Source organism: Triturus cristatus, chromosome 3_2 (genome assembly GCF_964204655.1).
Source record: "Triturus cristatus chromosome 3_2, aTriCri1.1, whole genome shotgun sequence".
In the NCBI taxonomy this organism is placed as follows: domain Eukaryota; kingdom Metazoa; phylum Chordata; class Amphibia; order Caudata; family Salamandridae; genus Triturus; species Triturus cristatus.
Window position 1 is genome coordinate 72,353,767 of NC_140584.1, and position 18,448 is coordinate 72,372,214.

At 41.6% G+C, this 18,448-nt stretch overlaps 1 protein-coding gene across 6 annotated transcripts in view; it reads right to left on the minus strand.

Annotated features, from left to right (window-relative positions):
* GRAMD1B (GRAM domain containing 1B) overlaps window positions 1–18,448 on the minus strand; it is a 950,052-nt gene that overhangs the window by 374,331 nt on the left and 557,273 nt on the right. For all 6 annotated transcript variants that reach the window (XM_085647254.1, XM_085647256.1, XM_085647255.1 and 3 more), the window contains one exon: window positions 8,948–9,158. In XM_085647254.1, coding sequence (XP_085503380.1) covers window positions 8,948–9,158 — 211 coding nt within the window. The remainder of the gene's footprint in view (window positions 1–8,947; window positions 9,159–18,448) is intronic.

Sequence of the window (18,448 nt, forward strand, 5' to 3'; positions counted from 1 at the left end):
ATCGAAAATAGAGAACTGACGCCATCAGCCTCACATAGAGAAGGTAGAAAAAAGCTAGGTCTTCAAAGATTTCCTGAAGTGCAGATGGTTTTCAGTGTTACTGAAGGAAAGAGGAAGTGCATTCAAAAGAACAGGAACTTTGGAACAAAATGAGCGGACTCCAGTTCGGGCCTTCCGGACTTGTGGGACGCCAAGTTAAGATCAGCTGAATGTAGGGTATGGGAGGGTCTGTAGCAAGAGAGGAGACTGGACAGAATGGGAGTCCTTTGGGAGTACAAGATCGTACGAGCCATACACAAAGTGTATAAGTGGGCGTGCTTCTCCACTGGAAGCCAATGCAGTTTGTAAAGGAGACCAGAAACAGAGAAAAATTTTGGAAGGGCAAAAAGCAGCCTATCTTTCGCATTTTAGATAAGCTGGAGTCTTCTAACGACTGACTTGTTAGTGCTAAGGTACAAGATGTTACAGTAGTCAAGGTGGGACAAAATTACTGCGTGGATGATGGTTTGTCATGTACTGGATTTAAAGAGGACAAGAATGGGTTTAAGGCTTCTCAGTAGCCCAAAACAGGTGCCAACAACCGATTTAGCTTCGGTCTCAAAGTCCAGAGTGCTGTCCATGATGACTTCTAGATTTTATATGGAGGACTTGGGAAGGGGGGGAGGCCCAATGGAAAGAGGCCACCAATGGTTGCCCCAGAACAAGGTGTCTTTTCCCAGTTGAAGGACTTCAGTTTCATTAGCATTCAGACGGAGGCAGTTGGCATTCATCCATTCTGTAACCGCTAGCAGTCCTCTTTGGAAAATAGACAGATCTATTGTTGGGTTATCTTTAACAGAGAACACCAACGGAGTATTGTCGGCATAGGATATCATACTAATCACTGTGGATTTAATAACCTGTGCCAGAGGTTGGATGTAAACATTAAACAGAGCAGGACCTAAGGAAGAGTCCTGGTGGACTCCATGGGGTACAGTGTGAAGGTCAGAGCTGTAGGTAGGAAAGATGACCTGGAAGGAGTGTTCAGATAAGAAAGAAGCAATCCATGCCAGTGCCACCCCACCTATACCAATGCTTTATAGGTGCTGCAGTAAGATTTTGTGAGACACAGTATCAAATGCGGCACTCAAATCCAATAGGATCAGTACTGAAGAGAGGCCTCGTCCAGGGCACTGCGGAGATGCTCGATGACTGAAAGATGTGCTGATTCCATACTACCAGTCCTGAAACCATTTTGGGAGGAACCCAGGATGTGATTGATTGTCATCCAGGAATTGGTCAGAATCCCATTGACATGTCTCTCTGTTACCTTCTCAAGGAAATGGAGGAGAGAAATAGGACAAACATTCTCAGGGTTGGAGGTGTCCAAGGAGGATTTCTGCAAGACAGGGATAACCTTGGCATGCTTCCACGGACCAGGCAAGTGAGCTGATCACAGGGAAAGATGAATCATTTCTAAGCAGAGTGGGAGGAAAGGGTCATTAAATTTGAGAAACAAGTCATGTTTAAGTGGATCTGCAAGGAGGCCAGATTTTACTTGCCCTCGAAAGGGTGAGCAGCTCAGGCAGGCACAGAGGAGAAAGTAAGTTGAGTACCTGCCTAAGACTGCTAACAGCTGGCATAGCAGTAATATCTGGCATCGCAGCCAGAACATCTAAGGGGAGATGCTGATAGATGTCTTCCATTTTGCCAGTAAGGTAATTGGCAAATTTCTCACAGTGCGCACTAGAGGAGTCAATGGAGTAAGCTGAAAAACTGGGTATAAAATTAAAGTGTATGTTGCTCAGAGCTTTCCCGCCAAAATTCAATGGCTTTACCAAGACCTTGTCCAGTGTCTATCTGACCAAGTAGAGAACTTCTTTGGTCACATCCTGCGGCCTTGCCCATAAAGGATTTCTGGCTCCCATCCCAGAGACTGAAACAGAAGGCAAAACTTTTCACCGGGACGAATCTGGTCCATGTATCCTGCTCGCGCTCCATCGTAGTCGGCCTTAACTTTTGAATTTTTCCTGGTCAAATGCAATCAGATTACCTTAGTTGGCGCTTCATGCTTTTTGGTGCTACTTTGAACGTTAAATTTAACTATTCATAACTCTGGTTCTACTTATTGGATTTTTGACATTTTGGTGTAATTTTATTTATTGAATCTTCTCTGGTGTTCTAAATTGATTTGGGACTTTTCTTGTTGTTTTCACTTTATTACTTTTTGATTGGTGCATAGATACTTAACACATTGCCTCTACGTTAAGCTTGATTGCTTTAAGGCCAATCTGCCAGTGGATTAACCACAGGTTTAATTAGTGACTTCAGTGATTCACCGTGACAAGGATTGTTATCAATATTTGAGATGGGTTCTCACGCCTCTCGACTAATACTTAGATTTGTTATGAAAATCTTTCCAACTGAGATGATTGAATCATGGTGACACTCCACATGTTTAAAAAAGTCAATATTCCAAGAAAAATAGTCAAGGACGAGCATGAAGTAGGTTAGAAATAGGAATCGTCATCTGTTGTGATGTAGCCAATTCAATTAAATTACTTTATTTGGATAAAAACATATCCATAAAAGGACAAACTCTGCTCTGCTGCAGGCTGAGACATAATCTCTTGTACATAGTAAGAAAGAGTCATCTGCTGTAAAAGGCCATGACCTACTTACTATGCAGCAGGTAGTGGCACAAGGGAAGATATGTAAAATATTTTTAAAAACTCTAATTTACTCCAATTTCTTTCTAGTTGTGGTGGATGGAGGTATATTGTGCTTACTATGTTTAGAATGAAAAGACTACAATTTCCTAGTCTTGAAGACTACTGTTAACATTGTAACCCCATTATGCCTTGGCATACTGCAAGACGTCTGCTATGGAAATGTAACAAAACTCTGATCTCCTGGAAAATGTGGGATCTTAGTCCAAAAATATTCACAAACTTCACAAAATGCATCAGGGGGACCAGCAAACATTTGCAAAAGACTATTGCAGGGGTTGACCCATCTCTGCCTTACAAAAAGGAATGAGGCATATATTTGTTTAAGAATATTTTGACACCTATGGTGTCAGTAACGCTCTCACTTCTCTAATATGAATGTATTCTTGTGGAGCCGCACACATGGTGCTATGAAATAATGGAGCAACCAACAGCTTTTCTATAATACAGGAAATGCTGCCCAGATGGCTGAGGCCTGTTCTGTGATCCCTCAATGGCTCAGTAGGTGCAGACGAAGGGCACAAATGCAAATTGCGCCCTGGGTACACTTTATGTAATTTGGCCTCTGGACTTCAATGTCTAATATTTGAGGCAACTTCTATCATCATCACATTTTTCCTGTCCAGGAACTCACCTCTGCCTACATACTTAATCTTCTTGTACCCAGGCGTAGCGATTGGATTGATTAAAATGCTCACATATTATAGTTAGAAAAACTAAGAAATGGAAAAATATCTTTTTTTAAACCAATAGTTTGAAAACAAAATGTTTGATAATAAAGACAGGGTAAGGGCTAAAGTGGGGGTAAGTGTCAACATGATGACTTGGAGAATGGAGAGACCTCAGTCCTGGTGTGAGCTGTGACTTCGAACCCAAAATGATACAAAAAAACGAATAAACAAAGGTTTCTTTGAGGAATCCCGGGCTTTTTTGGCACAAGTGACAGGATTCCTCACAGAAAATGCATGTGTTGTGTTTAACAGTATCAACACTACAATGAAGTTAAGAAATAAATCAGATAAAACCCCAAAGCAATTTAGTATAAAAGAAGATATGCATTTTTAAAGGAATAATAAAAGGCCTTCGTAGGGAACAATGTAAACCCTGAAGATCAATGATATTCTACTGGAGTGGGTGACTGGGTCTTAGGGGCCTTTACAGGTGAGCAATGAAGTCAAGGGTCGGGTCAAGCCTAGCTGTTTGTCCAGTCAACAGTTTTACCTTCTGACCTTGTCTCTTTCTCTAAAGTCCTAATCTTGCGCTAGGTAAGGGCAGAATGTTATGACTGAGATGGGATCCACAAAGATAGGTAAGTCAATTTGGCCAGCCTTTAAAGCTTGAACTCTGCTGTGGAAAGCTCAGGGCGAGATGAAATAGAAACTTCTAGCTGCCAAGGTCATGCCATTTCTGGACATTCTCTGTTCTTTCGCACTACTGTAATTTTTTTCGGATTCGAAATCCATCAGTAGAGCGCGTCCAGGAGGCAATGACTGGGACCCAATACTCAACAAGGACAGATACCTGGTTTCTGCATTCCTGCTGAGCCTTGAACTTGGCAATGAAAAGTTTCTTGAAGGACAAACCAGCAAATCTTTACCCCTAATGCCCTCATTACGAATGGCCAGCAAATGGGCCGTATTTTCCCAATGACTAGAGTTACTGATACTGGGGTACCGATATCACAAAAGGTGTGGAAAAGTTAACCCATTATGAGTTGAAACCGGAGGGTCAACTAAGAATGAGGAATTAATGGTAGAAAGGTGGTCATTCTGGGTCTAATTTCCCCAGTAATTCCTCATTTAGGATAATAGTTTCACACAGAGATATTGGCTGCTTTCAGCCACTGAAATCTCTTAGTGAAAGTTAAGAGATCTGCAGTGTTCCCACAGATCTAATAATTTTGATGGGGCCGGTAACTGTACTGAGTGGAGGCCAGCATGCTCTCAGTATACAGAGGCTCAAAAAAGAAGCTATCCACTTAAACAAAATGGGTGGGTTTTCATACATTATGCGGAAATGTTTGAATTTTAGGTTCAAATTAGGTTGGGGATTTGAAGAGGGTAAGGCCTTCGTCCAGGAAAAGCTTCGGGATAGACTTGGGTGTGAATGAAGCTCAGGCTTTGGTCTTAAATTTAAGGTATGTGACAGTGTAGTAAACTACTGACATTAACATAAGGACTGTGAGGTAGTGCTGGTTGAGTAAAGAGTCTGCTGTCAGCAAATCCACTGTAGTGACTAGTGTTCAATGACATCATCACAGGTTTTAAATCCACCAGGTGCACTCAGCTTTTTATATTCCTGAGATTTAAATAAGGGATAACTGTGATTTGGATAGCAACAACCAGCTGTTAAGGTCTCAGATACACAGGGGGAAAATGCGTTTTACAAATATGCAAGTTATGGCAAGTTTATTTTGCTGGATATAGTAATTAAGAAATGGCGACTAATATTATTGTATCTTTCTGCTGGGTTAGTGCCTGTAACAGTAAAATGTTTTATTTTAAAAAATAGAAAGTTTTCTTACATTTGAGTTTCAAACTAACAACTTCAAAGACTGCATACATTTTTTAACTATGTGGTTCTCACTTTCTGTGACAAGCTTTTTGCTTCTCAACTTGGATTTGACTGTTACTCATGTATATGGCCTTCAAACAACAGAGCTGGGGGTTACAGTGGAACTGATGGCTGAGAACCCTACAAATCCATCTGCCAAGCTCATTCAAAAAGAGTGTGGCAACAGCCTAGACTTATCTTGGTTTCCTTAGCTTGCATGAGTCCTGCTGTTGCTATCTGTTGGTATTGCTAGAGTCATGTGATCAGTTTTCCCAGTTGACAGCTTGCGGATATTTGTGATTGTTTCGTATTAAGTAACGCTATGTGCCAGACGTATGGAAAACTATTTTCCCTAAAATGTCCTATCTTCTCAAGTGAGTCCCAACTCTGTGAATTCATACACTCTCCGTGATTCCAGTGATATGTTAGTGCTGATATTCACAATTTTTCGTTTAGTAACTTTTTCCATTATTTTGGTTTTGGCAAGCATGCATCACAGATGGAAAAAATGATAACACCAGATCGCCAACAGAAAAAAAGGAAAAGAAACGGTATACTAGCACATAGTCGCAAACCCCAGCAAGCAAGTGCGTTTTGTGCTATGACGGAATATAGCGATCTCATTAGGGTATTCGTCCCCTCCATCCACAGAATTAATATCATCTTCAAGTAGCGGTGGACTCTAACATCCCTAAGCGACCCATGCTCAGGACCAAGAAGAAAAAGTCAGCTTCCTCAGATCCACAACGGGCACACCTAGAATCCTCTCATAATCCCCATCTAAACAGCACGTTAGGTGTAAAATACACACTTTGAAGGTAGCGATAGTGGATTAGTCGTAGTCTACTACTGGGAGGGAGGTCGTCAGCAGGTTCAGCTTTAGCACAGGTGGCACCTGGTGCAACCATCTTTTTTCGTGCCTCCACACCTCATGGCCTCCTCTTCGGATTCCCTAAACTACCCCTCATCTCTCCATAGCCCCTCTCTCAAATACATTTCACCGTGCCTCCCTCGCCTCTACTGTGAAGTCAGATTAAAAAGAGACATTAAAGCCTTTACATTGCATGTCTTTGTTTTCTCGCATCAACTGTTGGACCATATCTCGGTCTCTGAAGTTTAGATGCCTGCCTATGATGGATTTGGCAAATGTCCACCACAAAATCTTCCATTTTCCTGGTGGTGGTCCACTCTGCTAGCCCCATGATGCATAAGCTGTTTCTACTGGTTCTTATGTACAGGTCCTCATTGTTAGCTTAGATTAATGATAAGACTTTGTCGACTTGCAGCAACGTTTCTTTCTGGGAGTGCTGGTTATCATCTACAGTAGAGACTGATTGTTCTGCTTCCGCAAGACGCCCGTTGTGGTTATGTATTTTTTGCATTATAATGTCTATATGGGTGGGTAGTGAGTTGAGCTTACTATTGATAGTTGTTAGGTGAAATTGTATATAGCTGAGGCGTACCTTCATAACAGTGGCGCCCTCAGTTGTGGGGTCCTCCATCCATGACGTGTTCTCTTGTGATGTTGCAGGCACTCGGTCATCGTCCATCCTAATGGCAGCGAAGGAGATTTTAGGTTGTCTGGACCCCTTTATTTTCCCCATTACAGTGACTGGTTATCTCAGTCACTACAGGGTATGCTCTGTCCAATACACCAACTTTTGTTACTCCCACATGTCTTGGATTCAGCCTCGGGTGCCCCACCCCTGCTGGAGGCAGCCAGACACCATTAGGGCCACAGGCCTATTGTACCCCGATCATCTTCCTGGTGGGCCACCGCTGCCCTCAAACACCTCATTAAGTTGCTTTGAGCGGGCGAGCAAGCCAGTACGCTCCATCACCGGGCCAACCAGTTGATGCAAAGTCCGAGGGGGTTTTCCCCCTCGATCAATTTCTCCACTCTCCAGAAACGAGGCACAGTGCCCAGTTGAAAGTCAGCCCTGGGCTCTTCCATGCTCAGCAAGCTGCAGTTGTACCCTGTGCAGTACACCGTCCCTGGAACCTGCGGAGAGCCCTCAGTGCTGGCTTCAATCCACCCCTCTCCACTTCTGGCACCACCTCTCACATTGAAGGCTTGCGGGTTGCCAGCATTAAGGGTGGTTTTGGTCCTAACAAGTACTGGCCGATAGATCTCCGGAATTAGATCATCATGTTGGTCGTAGGCCAAGCCACGCCATATAATAATTTCCACAACTGAACAAGTAACACATGGTGATCTGCTTGGAGCCATTACTTCTCTGGAAGCACAAATTATGCCTACAGAATGAGGGCTCTATTATTCAGCACTGATTTCCCCATTAGAACCAATGGATGACCTTTATGGGTTGGAAAAGTTGCCAGATACCACCCCTGGATTGCTTTTTGATACCTCTGCTACTCTTACATAAGGGCAGCAGGAGGAACACAAAAGCAAAACTCTGTCTTTTGGGGTTAGTGGGAGCATAATGTAATTTCCACATCCCATGGGGAATTGACTGACATATCAGAACGAACATAGTCTTATAGCTATTATCCTACTCTGGCAAGGCCTGAAGAACCTCTATTGTACCTGACTGTTTTTGATGCAATTACAAAGACCCTTTTGTTTTAAGTAGCAGTGCTAGTAATTCATACAAATTCTGCCCTGAATGAGAAGTAACTTCCTTTACAAACTTAGGGCCTGCTTTACAACTTGAGGGACAGGGTACTCTGCCACAACGCAGCAAGTACCCAATCTGCTAAACCCTCAGTCCACTCACCTCATTTAGAGTCGGGCTGATAAGTATTCCATCGACGGAACCCCCATTGGCTCTGTCCATAGAATATGGCCCGACATAGCATGTGCCATAAGAGGAAGGACTTAACACAGTTCGCTGTATTTAAAGTGGTCAGTGTAAAGTCTTGTTTTCCTGTTCATTCCTGCCAGAAAAAAATCTGGTGGTAAGGGGCAGGAAAAAAACAATAATGACCCCCACACCCTGGGAGAAACCTCCCGGGTGTGGGGGATATTAGTATTTTTTTCTCAAAAACAAACTCTAGCTTTGGGAGAGCATAAAACGTTTGAACAGTTTGATGGATGGACATTACAGCAAACTATACCATCCATCAAACCTTAATTGTCAGGAACCGCCATGATGGTGGTTCCTGACAATGTAGAGAGCTGTCCGCAGGGCCGGTGGACGACTCTAAAATTGGTGTGTTGAGGTGCCTCTGGATGGCGGAGGTATTATTCTCTGCAATCCCTAAAGAGTAAACTCCATCCGCCAAATTCGAAATTAGCCCCTAAATACTGACACTTCACTTGCTTCTTCTGCTATATAGCCTCTTATTCCAATAACAAGTAATTTCTTCTTGTATAACACTGTCATCATCCAAACACAGAGAGTGCCTTCCGAACAAAAACCTTCCATTTCATAGCAGGGATATCATATATCGACGCAGAATATTTTGAGGCAAAACAATTTCCTTTTTTTTTTTTTTACCGGTTGATTGAAACATCTAAATCACATGAATTATGCTTCATCGTTCCAGCCCACAAAAGTCCCCTTGTTCCCACCACCCTATCATAAAAGCATCACCCGCACCCATTTCAGTCTCCTTCGCCTCCATTATTGGAATTTGAGTCATAAACAGAAAAGAAACAGTTCAGTACATGAAAGCATTAAGAAATCAAGTAACTGATGGAAACAGGAACAAATGAGTCTCACCTTGGAGTTTTTGCCTCCACTACGACCTGACTGCGCGGAACAGCTGCGCTGTATTCCCTGCTCTGGCGTGGATGGAGATTTGTCTGATGAGTGGTCAGAACCCTTCTCCACCATGGTGTCCCCCTCAGTGTTCTGAGGTGTTGGAGATCGTGAGCGTTTGCGCAGGACGGGTGAGCAGGCAGGCGAGCTGCGGTTGGAGTTACTTGCAGTGCTGCGTATGGAAAAACAGAAAGAAGAATGAATTTTCTTAGATACACACTAATATTGAAGCGCTAAAAGCTTAATTAGAATGTCTATGTCACAGAAGAAAAATGTATTTGTTCTGAGAGGTCAATCTCAACTAAAGTATTGATATTTATAGACTGACCTACTTATGATCTATTAAAAATCAACTTGAGTCATCAAGGACCAAAATAAATAGCAGAATATCAGAGTGATCCATGGAAAACTATACTGATCCTATAAAACCAACAGAACTACCTTGTTAGGATGATCTGCAGAGATACAATTAAAGTGCAATATTTTATGTTAGAGATCTCTTTAGTCGAATTATTAACGTCATGGGTTTTACGGTATTGGGTCATCTACACCAACTCAGCTTCCTAAAAGTACATTTTTTGCCCATTTAACATGATCATGACTGTTGCCAGCTTACCATATACAATACCAATCAGACGTCAAAGGTCCTACACAAGCATTTTTTATAGGACTGGACAAATACAGAGGCCCGGAACACTGAATCAAATCAAAACCAAAAAACACACACTGGGCTTCTGATACATTTTGGAGCTTTCTATAGACATTTGAGAAACTAAGCCCCTCCTACCCGAGCATGACCAGACAATTGAAATTCAGTAAACACAGCACAGAGGTGCAAACACAATTCTAGCTCCTACTAATTCTCCTCTGAAACCATGAATCAATATACAAAGAGAGTATTATTACATAATCCTGAGGAAGGACCTATGAACTATATCTCTAGTGAGGGTCAAAGTGCACTGCTTGGCTACACCGAAGGAGCTTTCATCAAAATAGCAGTAGAAGGACCCACACAATTTATTTCAAAACAATGTTATACAACCTTATTCCCATGTTCCCCATTGGGTGCGTCAGAGCTACTTTAGTGGACATTTTCAAGGGACTCTAACATCCACAGAATTGTTTTGCCATTTTAGTCCTTTTGGTTATATTGTACATAAATCCCTTAAAAGCGATGTCCGTGTTAGCACTAAATGCGTTTGTATTTACTTCATCTTATTTACACATGTATTTCACAGATTTTAGTAAAGGGGGCAGTATAAGGTAATTCATTGACAACTATAGGAAGATCCAGCAGTACCTGTATTACTAATATTTTCAGTAGCAATTGTTCCTATCATTCACAGTATCACATAGAGCAGTAAGAAAACTCATTTTCATATGACGTAATGATTTTCCAAAAGACAGTAATGGAGATACCCGATTCTTGGTTCTACATAACCTTTTCATCAGCATTTAACGACAATCAATGAGCAGTTATTGGAAAATTACAACCTCAGCCTATAACTGGAAGAACGTAAAAAAAGAGCAACACAATGATATACCTGGGTTGCTCAAAACAAGATGGCAGGAAGAACAGACACTACTATCAATGATTCCAGCAAATAAGTTACTGGACATATTATACAGTGCTTACTACTGGCAGGTAGCTAGTTTTACAGGAAAATATGTTGTCCACAGGATCACGAATGGTGCTCATAAAAGGAAGAGTTCTAAGAGCTGAATCGTAAACATGGCTGCCACATCGCATATCAATACTTAAATAGGGAGAGGTTCAAGACCCTAAAGCTGGATTAGAATGTATTACAAAGCCTGATAACCTACACAGCCATCACTTAATGCATGGAAGTCTACAGATAAAACTTTAAGGTAGTGCAATTTTGGGTTTATAGTCAGGGGTAAAGATACAGTTTAACAGCGGTAAGCTATGCCATTGTAAATACTCAGCATTGAAGGTGCTATAAAGAAAAATCCGCCTTGAACTGTAGACCCTCTTTACGCTCTTCATGTCATGCAACAACTCGCAACAACAGCATTTGCTTTCTTTCGCTACAGGTGATTGGTAACGTTTTTTTTTTTGCCATAGACTGGTATGAGGCGAATGGCCGATTCTTAAATGGATCATTGGACAGCAATTAAAATTAGAGATTTAACATGGGCATTGCTGACCACTGGTCATGATCTGGTCCTAATTTGTGCCTTTATAGGTCATTGGGGGGAGTGAGCACAGCACTTAGTATTCTGAATAACTGTTCATCAAGTGAAGGTCTAAAGAATTAAAGGTGAAATGTGTCTCCTGCTCTAAATAAATGAGTAACTATACGTGGTAACAGATTCTCCTTGAAGAGGTCATTTTAAGAATTTTGGAAAGACTAAATGTGTGTCTTAGTGCATTCTAATATTGATTTATGAATATAAATATGTGAACGGTATTTTTGGCAAGACAATTCGAGCAAAACACCTGGCACATGCTTTCCATTTCTTGACAGAAAGATAAAAGTTCATGTCTTTTTAAGAGACTTATGCAGTCAAGTGTGCGGTGCTTACATTCTGCTTCCAAATTATGATGTTGAAGGACAACAACATTTCAGTACTTCTACCAACTGAGGTTTTGGTGTGTTAGATTTCCTAATTCATAAGTGGTAACACCATAACAGACTCTCAGGGATGATAGCGCGGTTCTCCATTTGTACTATGTGAGACACAAACCAGACAAATTAATAGTCATTCCCCCCAGCCATCTTCTATAGTTAATCGACAACTGAAATCAAAGTAGACAGAATTCAGATTTGTGGATTAGGATCTTTCTCTTCTCTTCCAGATTTACCCACTACCAGCCAGTTCATTCCTGTCTATCTGAAAGTACTTCCAGAACCACATTCTGAGACTATCTGAGGACATCCTACAGGAAGGTGTAGTTGCTCCTGGAAAGAGCAAAGAAAACGGAGGTCTATTCTTACACAAACACACGGATAGTGAGTCCAGGTCAACTGTCTTCACCCTTCTTGGGGTATTATGTTTGCATTTTGAAGCTTGAACTGTAAAGAAATTTGTTGGGTAATGAGAATAACCTTGAAGTGTTTCTAAATCACAAAGATGACTCTCAATAAGCTGGTAAAGCTTGTTCAGACAAAACTAAAATGGGTAACTCAATTATGAGTATAATTTTGAACTAGATCTTTATGAAACATTCAGCATAGCTATGAAAATTCAGTGACTGAAAGGTTGAAAACTGCGAGGAAGATGTATTCGACACCACAGTTCTCATAACTAACCCATGTGGAGCAATAAAAACTGCCTGTACCATTATTGCTGCATTAGGGGCCATTAATATTGTGGACACACGCCTGAGTGACAGCTGAGGTCTGACAGGGAGTCAGGTCTCGCCTATTGTATTAAGGGCATCAAAGGGGAGACAAAGGACACCGTTTTAAAGGGGAGCACATGGGACAGAGCCTCAGCCCATAACCAAGATTACAAAAATCAAGAGTTTAAAATGGAAAAAAGGGAAAATTATGGAAAAACAAAGGGATTTCTTAACAAATGCCATGCACAACCAACGATCCACTTGCCCCGTTTCTCAGGAAATAATGCACTGATGCAAACACTGGCTAGGTGGAGATCTGATAATTACATGAGCTGTGCACACAATTTCAAAAGATTTTCAGCTGCTTACTAAAAATTAAGTATCAAACTTAAAAGTAAAATATGCTTCAAGAAACAATAAAATCACAAATCCAAAAAGGCTAGTTATATAAACCAAGACATTATGTTACATTTTGCAGAAACAACTTCAAGAAATGTACTTCCATGCAATTTTTCAAATTACTGTAGAAGTTAGATGTTCTTGTTGCTGCAAAACAAAAACAAAAAAAAAACAAAAAAAAAACTTGTTTGTATTCTTGCCCACTATGGAAATACAGTTATCGATTTGTGAAAAAGCCAGTTTTCACAGTACTGCAGCATGGGTAAATACCCATTTCTCTGTGTGGACAGTCAAGTCAACTTCTGTTGATTGACACAATCAAACGCCGAACTTCGGTCGACGAAACACATAATAAGGCTCCCTCTTTTTGCCTGCGTGCATTTACCCATTATGAGGTTCAGGTTCAAACTTTGTTCCACAGTACCGAGACCTTGGCGGAAACCATACTGTAGCTCTGAGATGACACCTGAATCCTCCACCCACGACAACAGTCTGTTCGAGACTACGTGTCCAGCCACTTTCACAAGGGAATCTAGCAAGGAAATAGGTCTGTAACAGGCCGGGTCGTTGCGATCGTTATTCTTGAAAATAGGAACGAGAATGGATTCAGTCCATGTCGGGGTAAACCCTTGCGTGCAACAAGCCTTTAGAACCAAGGTTAAAAGTGGGCCCCAAAGTAGCGGGCAAGATTTATATAAATCGACAGGGATACTGTTGGGTCCCGGAGCTTTACCCCCTCTACTTGCATTAATGGCCAGGATCACCTCGTCCATGTTGAAATCAATGCAGATTGGGAGGTGACTTGCAGAGCCTGGTCCAGTGACCTCTCTGGTACTGAGGATTGGGTTGTTACAGTAGAGGTTGGAAAAGTGGGACACCCAATGGTCTTCCCCGATCGCATTTTCAAAACTTGGGGAGTTTTTCGGGGCCAAAAACGGAGCATTCACAGCCTTCCAGAAGCCATTCATATCCTTTAAAGCAGAGGCTCGCTTAAGGTCCTGCCAAAGTTCTGATCTGAGAGCCTCCTTTCGTGCTTTGAATGAAGTTTTATATGCCGCCCTAGCCCTTCTTATTACTTCCTGATCTTTCCTTGGCTGGCGTAGGGCAAGTTTCAAAGCTGCATGTGACTTACTGCACTGGGAATAGAACCAACCTTGAGTACCACTGAAAGGTCTTTTGGGGTTTATTATTAAACTATTGTGAATAACCTTTGAGATTTTACAAAAGGAGTTAAGGATGTTAACAGCTGGCGTAGTCTCATCGAGACATGCTAGAAAATCTATTTTGCAGTTAGTTAAAAGTGATTTAGTTAAAAAAGAGGTATCTACACCTGCCCATCTGATCGTGTATCCATTGATTCTATTAATAACAGGGTCCTGTAAAGGCCCTTTGACCAAAAGCCCAGTTGATAGCAGTTTAGACGGCAGGTCTATGACAACACTGATTGGGAAATGATCGCTAAAGGCGACAGAGTGAGTTTTAAAATTATGTATGCTATTAGTGTATCAAGTTGATATTAAAAGAAAGTCTATAAGTGTGCACGGCCCACGACCATTGAATGTGGGGCTAAACGGTATGGGTGGTGAACAAAGGTCCTTGGCAAAGTCCAAACCCAAAGTGTATGTAACCATGTTTAGCGTATCCCTAAAGTGAGAATGAGAAAAGTGAGGGGTATCTGTATCATCATCTGGTGATAGACCACAATATCCTCCAGCCAAGTGAGTGCAGAGACTAGTATTAAAGTCCCCGCCCCAGATAACACAAAGTTCTTTGGTTATGGTCCCATAAATGGAGTCCAGATCTTCCTGTAACTGCCTTAAAACATCCCTGGTTTGTTATTGTAAAAGTTTACAAGAACAGTACAATGGGATTTATCGATATGAATTTTTAGAATCTGAAAGTAGGTATTGGACACTGCAAGGGTTATCCTGTATGCGTTCAACCTATGTGATACAAAAGTAAATACTCCACCCTTGTTCCTCCTGTGACTGGACACAGTAGCGAGGAATGTTTTAAACCCATTAATGTAATATATATCGGCTTCCCAAGTTTCTTGAAAGCATAAAATATCAAAACCATAAATAAAGTTAAGCCAGTTTGGATAAACCAGTTTGGTAGTTAAACCTGCCACGTTCCAGAAAAGTATGTTCATTAAGCTTGATCGGGGCTCGCCAATGGTAGTGCAACTGGTGGAACCACAGTCAGCTTTAGGAACATTAGGATGTTGGTCAATGTGACTTGAGGCATAGGGATAATTAGTGTGTGTGGTTATCAGATGATTTCCCTGCATGTTATTGCGGAAGATAATATGGTAATGAGTCACTTTACTGCATGGATGTGCTTCGAGCGTTGGCCCTGGCCATTGGAAAGTAGAGTTATCTTTTAATGCTTCAAGATTGCTATGATCAGTATAGGCAGCCTCCGTTGAGTCCATGGGACAGTCACTATTCACTGTACTGAAGAGCTATGATGTTTTAAGTTGGCTTATGTGTGACATTTACAGTTGTGAGAAGTGAGCGACTACGTGCGACATTTTAGAACCATATGTATGACATTGACTTTGAGTAACACTTTATCATGCTGGAAACAAAGCGGGTATAAGCATGGAATAAGAGACATATTGGAAAGCACTCACTTACAATACAGTGGTTTAGAAAATGTCCCTAAAGCAGACCAATGCAAATTGATTAAAGGATGGACAGACTGACGGCTTCAGTCAACTAAGACACAGGACTGTGTGCCAGCTATGGCTTTCCACCAGGGTCAGAGAGAGGAGCAAAATATGCCAGGGAACCTGCAAACATGTGGCCCCATTAGCCAATCAGATAGCTAAAAAAGTATCCCACATTTGCAAATCGGGTCAGTTTTGAACTTGTAAACACATGCTGAATAGTTTTTTGTAAGGAAAGGAAGCCTGCGTGCATTTGTGCTTTGTTGCAGGCAGTATTTGTCGTAATATCAGGGAAATTAACTGCAAAAACTGGCCCACCAGACCATAAAGCAGGCCCACAATCAGCTAGCCAAACGGCCCACACATTGACCTGTCAGACCAGCCCTTCTTGCACTGCCAGACTGCCCTGTAGACCTCTGACTCTCCTTTCCACTTTCGCATCATGCCCCCCTGCACAAGAACACTATTACACATCAGAGAAATACACACACATCTATACACACACACACATCATTTCAAATATTGCAAATTGTTCTGGTTAGTTTACTTTTGCAAAATGCAGGGCCCACAATCATCAAATTATTACTAGCAAACCGCTAGACTTTGGCATGTTAATAGCACAAAAGGGCTGAACCAAAACTACAATTCCCAGAGGGGAATTATGTCATTAAATCACTGCTCTGGACGGAACCAAGTATTACACAATACCACTAGGTGACTGATTAACAATAGTACTCATTTTCCTCACCTTAGAGGGTTGAAAGGTGGAGTGGTTCCTGCCTAGCCATCTGTGACTATCTGATTATGAACAGTTGTTAGCAGCAAGGATTTAAACAACTGAGCTACCTTACCATAAATGTATATCGTGCATTAATTACTAATTATCAAACAGAATATGATCGCCCAAGATCTCACTCAACTAACTGAAATTAAAGGCAATTTCTGTAATGCAGGGTGATATTGAGAAGCAGGGGGATATTGAGCTGAAGGGGTACAGACACTGAGGGATGACCATTTTGCTCTCGGTGAAACAACATGTACAGTGCAACATTTACTTTTAATGAAAACTTTATAGTTTTAGCATTCTCAGAACCAAAAGCAGTATGTATTGAAATGCATTTTGTATGATTTAGGCTTGCTTCCCATTCCAGTTGCAAAAACACTGCCTAAATACACAAAATAATCAAAGACTTTTTCAACTTGTTGAAGAAATAACAGCGTAATCATTTAACTATATTTTACCTTTTAATAAAGAAAGTAGACATGAAAACACAAGTGTTACAGCCCAAACAACTGGTCCTGAACAGGTAAGACAAAAGGATTTACTTGAGACAGAGTCTGAAGCATGTTTGTTTAACTTTTTTTAATGTGAGACGCCTGATCCACGTGGCATCAAGTGGCATGAGGACACTGCAGTTTAATTGTTGTAGATGAGTAAATATACTTAGCTGGTGGGAGGGGGTGGTTCATCTGAGGTAGAAGCCCACAACAGGAACAAATGCTGTGCAGTAGCGGCTCGAATAGGGTGTGTTGTGGGGCGGTGGGCGGGGAAGGGGCAGGGTGGGGGGATAGCAAACACGGACATAGGACGGAACAGTGGAAAGTAATTATTACGTTCCTCCCTTTCGCCGTATGTCCATGTTTGCTACCCCCCACCCTGCCTCACTGCCCCGCAGCACGCCCTATATGAGCCGCTACTGATGCTGTGCTGCTTTTACATGAAAGCCATATTAGGGACATGCTGAAAGCTTCCTTAAGAATACATTCCGCCCATTGCTCACCATTGGTTTTCCGCTTTGTAACTCACATTTGCTTGCTTTCTATTTGCAGGGCTTATTTGGTTTAGGTTTAGGTCTTTGTCCCTCCCATGGAGCTGTCACAAGGATTCTGCCTTGGAATGACAGGACATTAGAATATAGGGGCTGAGTCTCTCTACAACATCAGTATCTGTCGGCCCAAATCCCGTCTAGCTCACAGTGCCTCACCTCAACTCCTACCCGTCCCAGAGTAGCAGGTGATTTTGGCAACCTAGAACATGACCCTCTAGTTCCTAAGGGAACCGTGGAAACAGGTCCTCACCTTTCGTCACTCACTCATGCATGCCCTTAGTAACCAAAAGAAAGACATGAAGAATAAATACATCACATTTATTGAAACTATCGTAGTCTATTATGAAGCATATGTGCTGCAATCTCCAGGCAGATGAAACTAAACAAAGTAATTAGCATTACTATCAGGTTGTATAAAATAAACATTCCATCATGGCAAATTATTTATCTGTCTAGGCTCACTCTCACTGCGGGTGCACGGGGATATACAAATGGTCTCCGGGATTGGCAACAGACTCCATACCTGATGTTGAGTGTATACTCAGTTTACACTGAGGCGTTCATTTTATGTGCATTTGTTCCAGGACTGGTTTCTCTGCCGGAATTCTCCTCTCTGCCCTCAAGGGTATGAAACACACTTTATATAATAAGAAATACTATGTTGTAAAGTTGCAGCTGTGCTATGATTTAATGTCTAGAACGTTAGGAGCTGTTGCCGAGCCGAGCACAGAAAAGAGTACACCATGTATTCTAGGCAACCTTGGATAAAATGTGCAGACTGAATCCTGAGAAGAATCATTGAATAGCAAACAACATGTACATTGTATTTATAAAATAATGTAAAAAAAACAAATGCAGTTATGTGTGGCTGTGCAGGGTAAAGGTAGCCTAAAATAACTAATATGCAAAACTAAGGGAGAAGCAAAGTGGGCCCAGAAGGGAAATCACTATAGAGCATAGCCTGTTTGCCATCTCTCTGACTGGCTCCTTGTATTCTGCTCGCTTACTGGGAATTCTTTCTTTTTCATGAGGCATTCCATGACTAAACTTGTTATCAGGTGTCTTTCTCGTATGCTAGTTCAGTACACAGTAAACATGCCGTATTTCTGTGAAAAGGTTTCCTGCCTACAAATCTTTCTGCTTGACTGATTCAACTTATCACTGCCATAACCAGTTAATCAATCTCGCATGCTTATGAGGAACAATGTTCTGTCTACAAGCTTGTTTATTTTGGCCAATGCTCTTTACTAATAGCA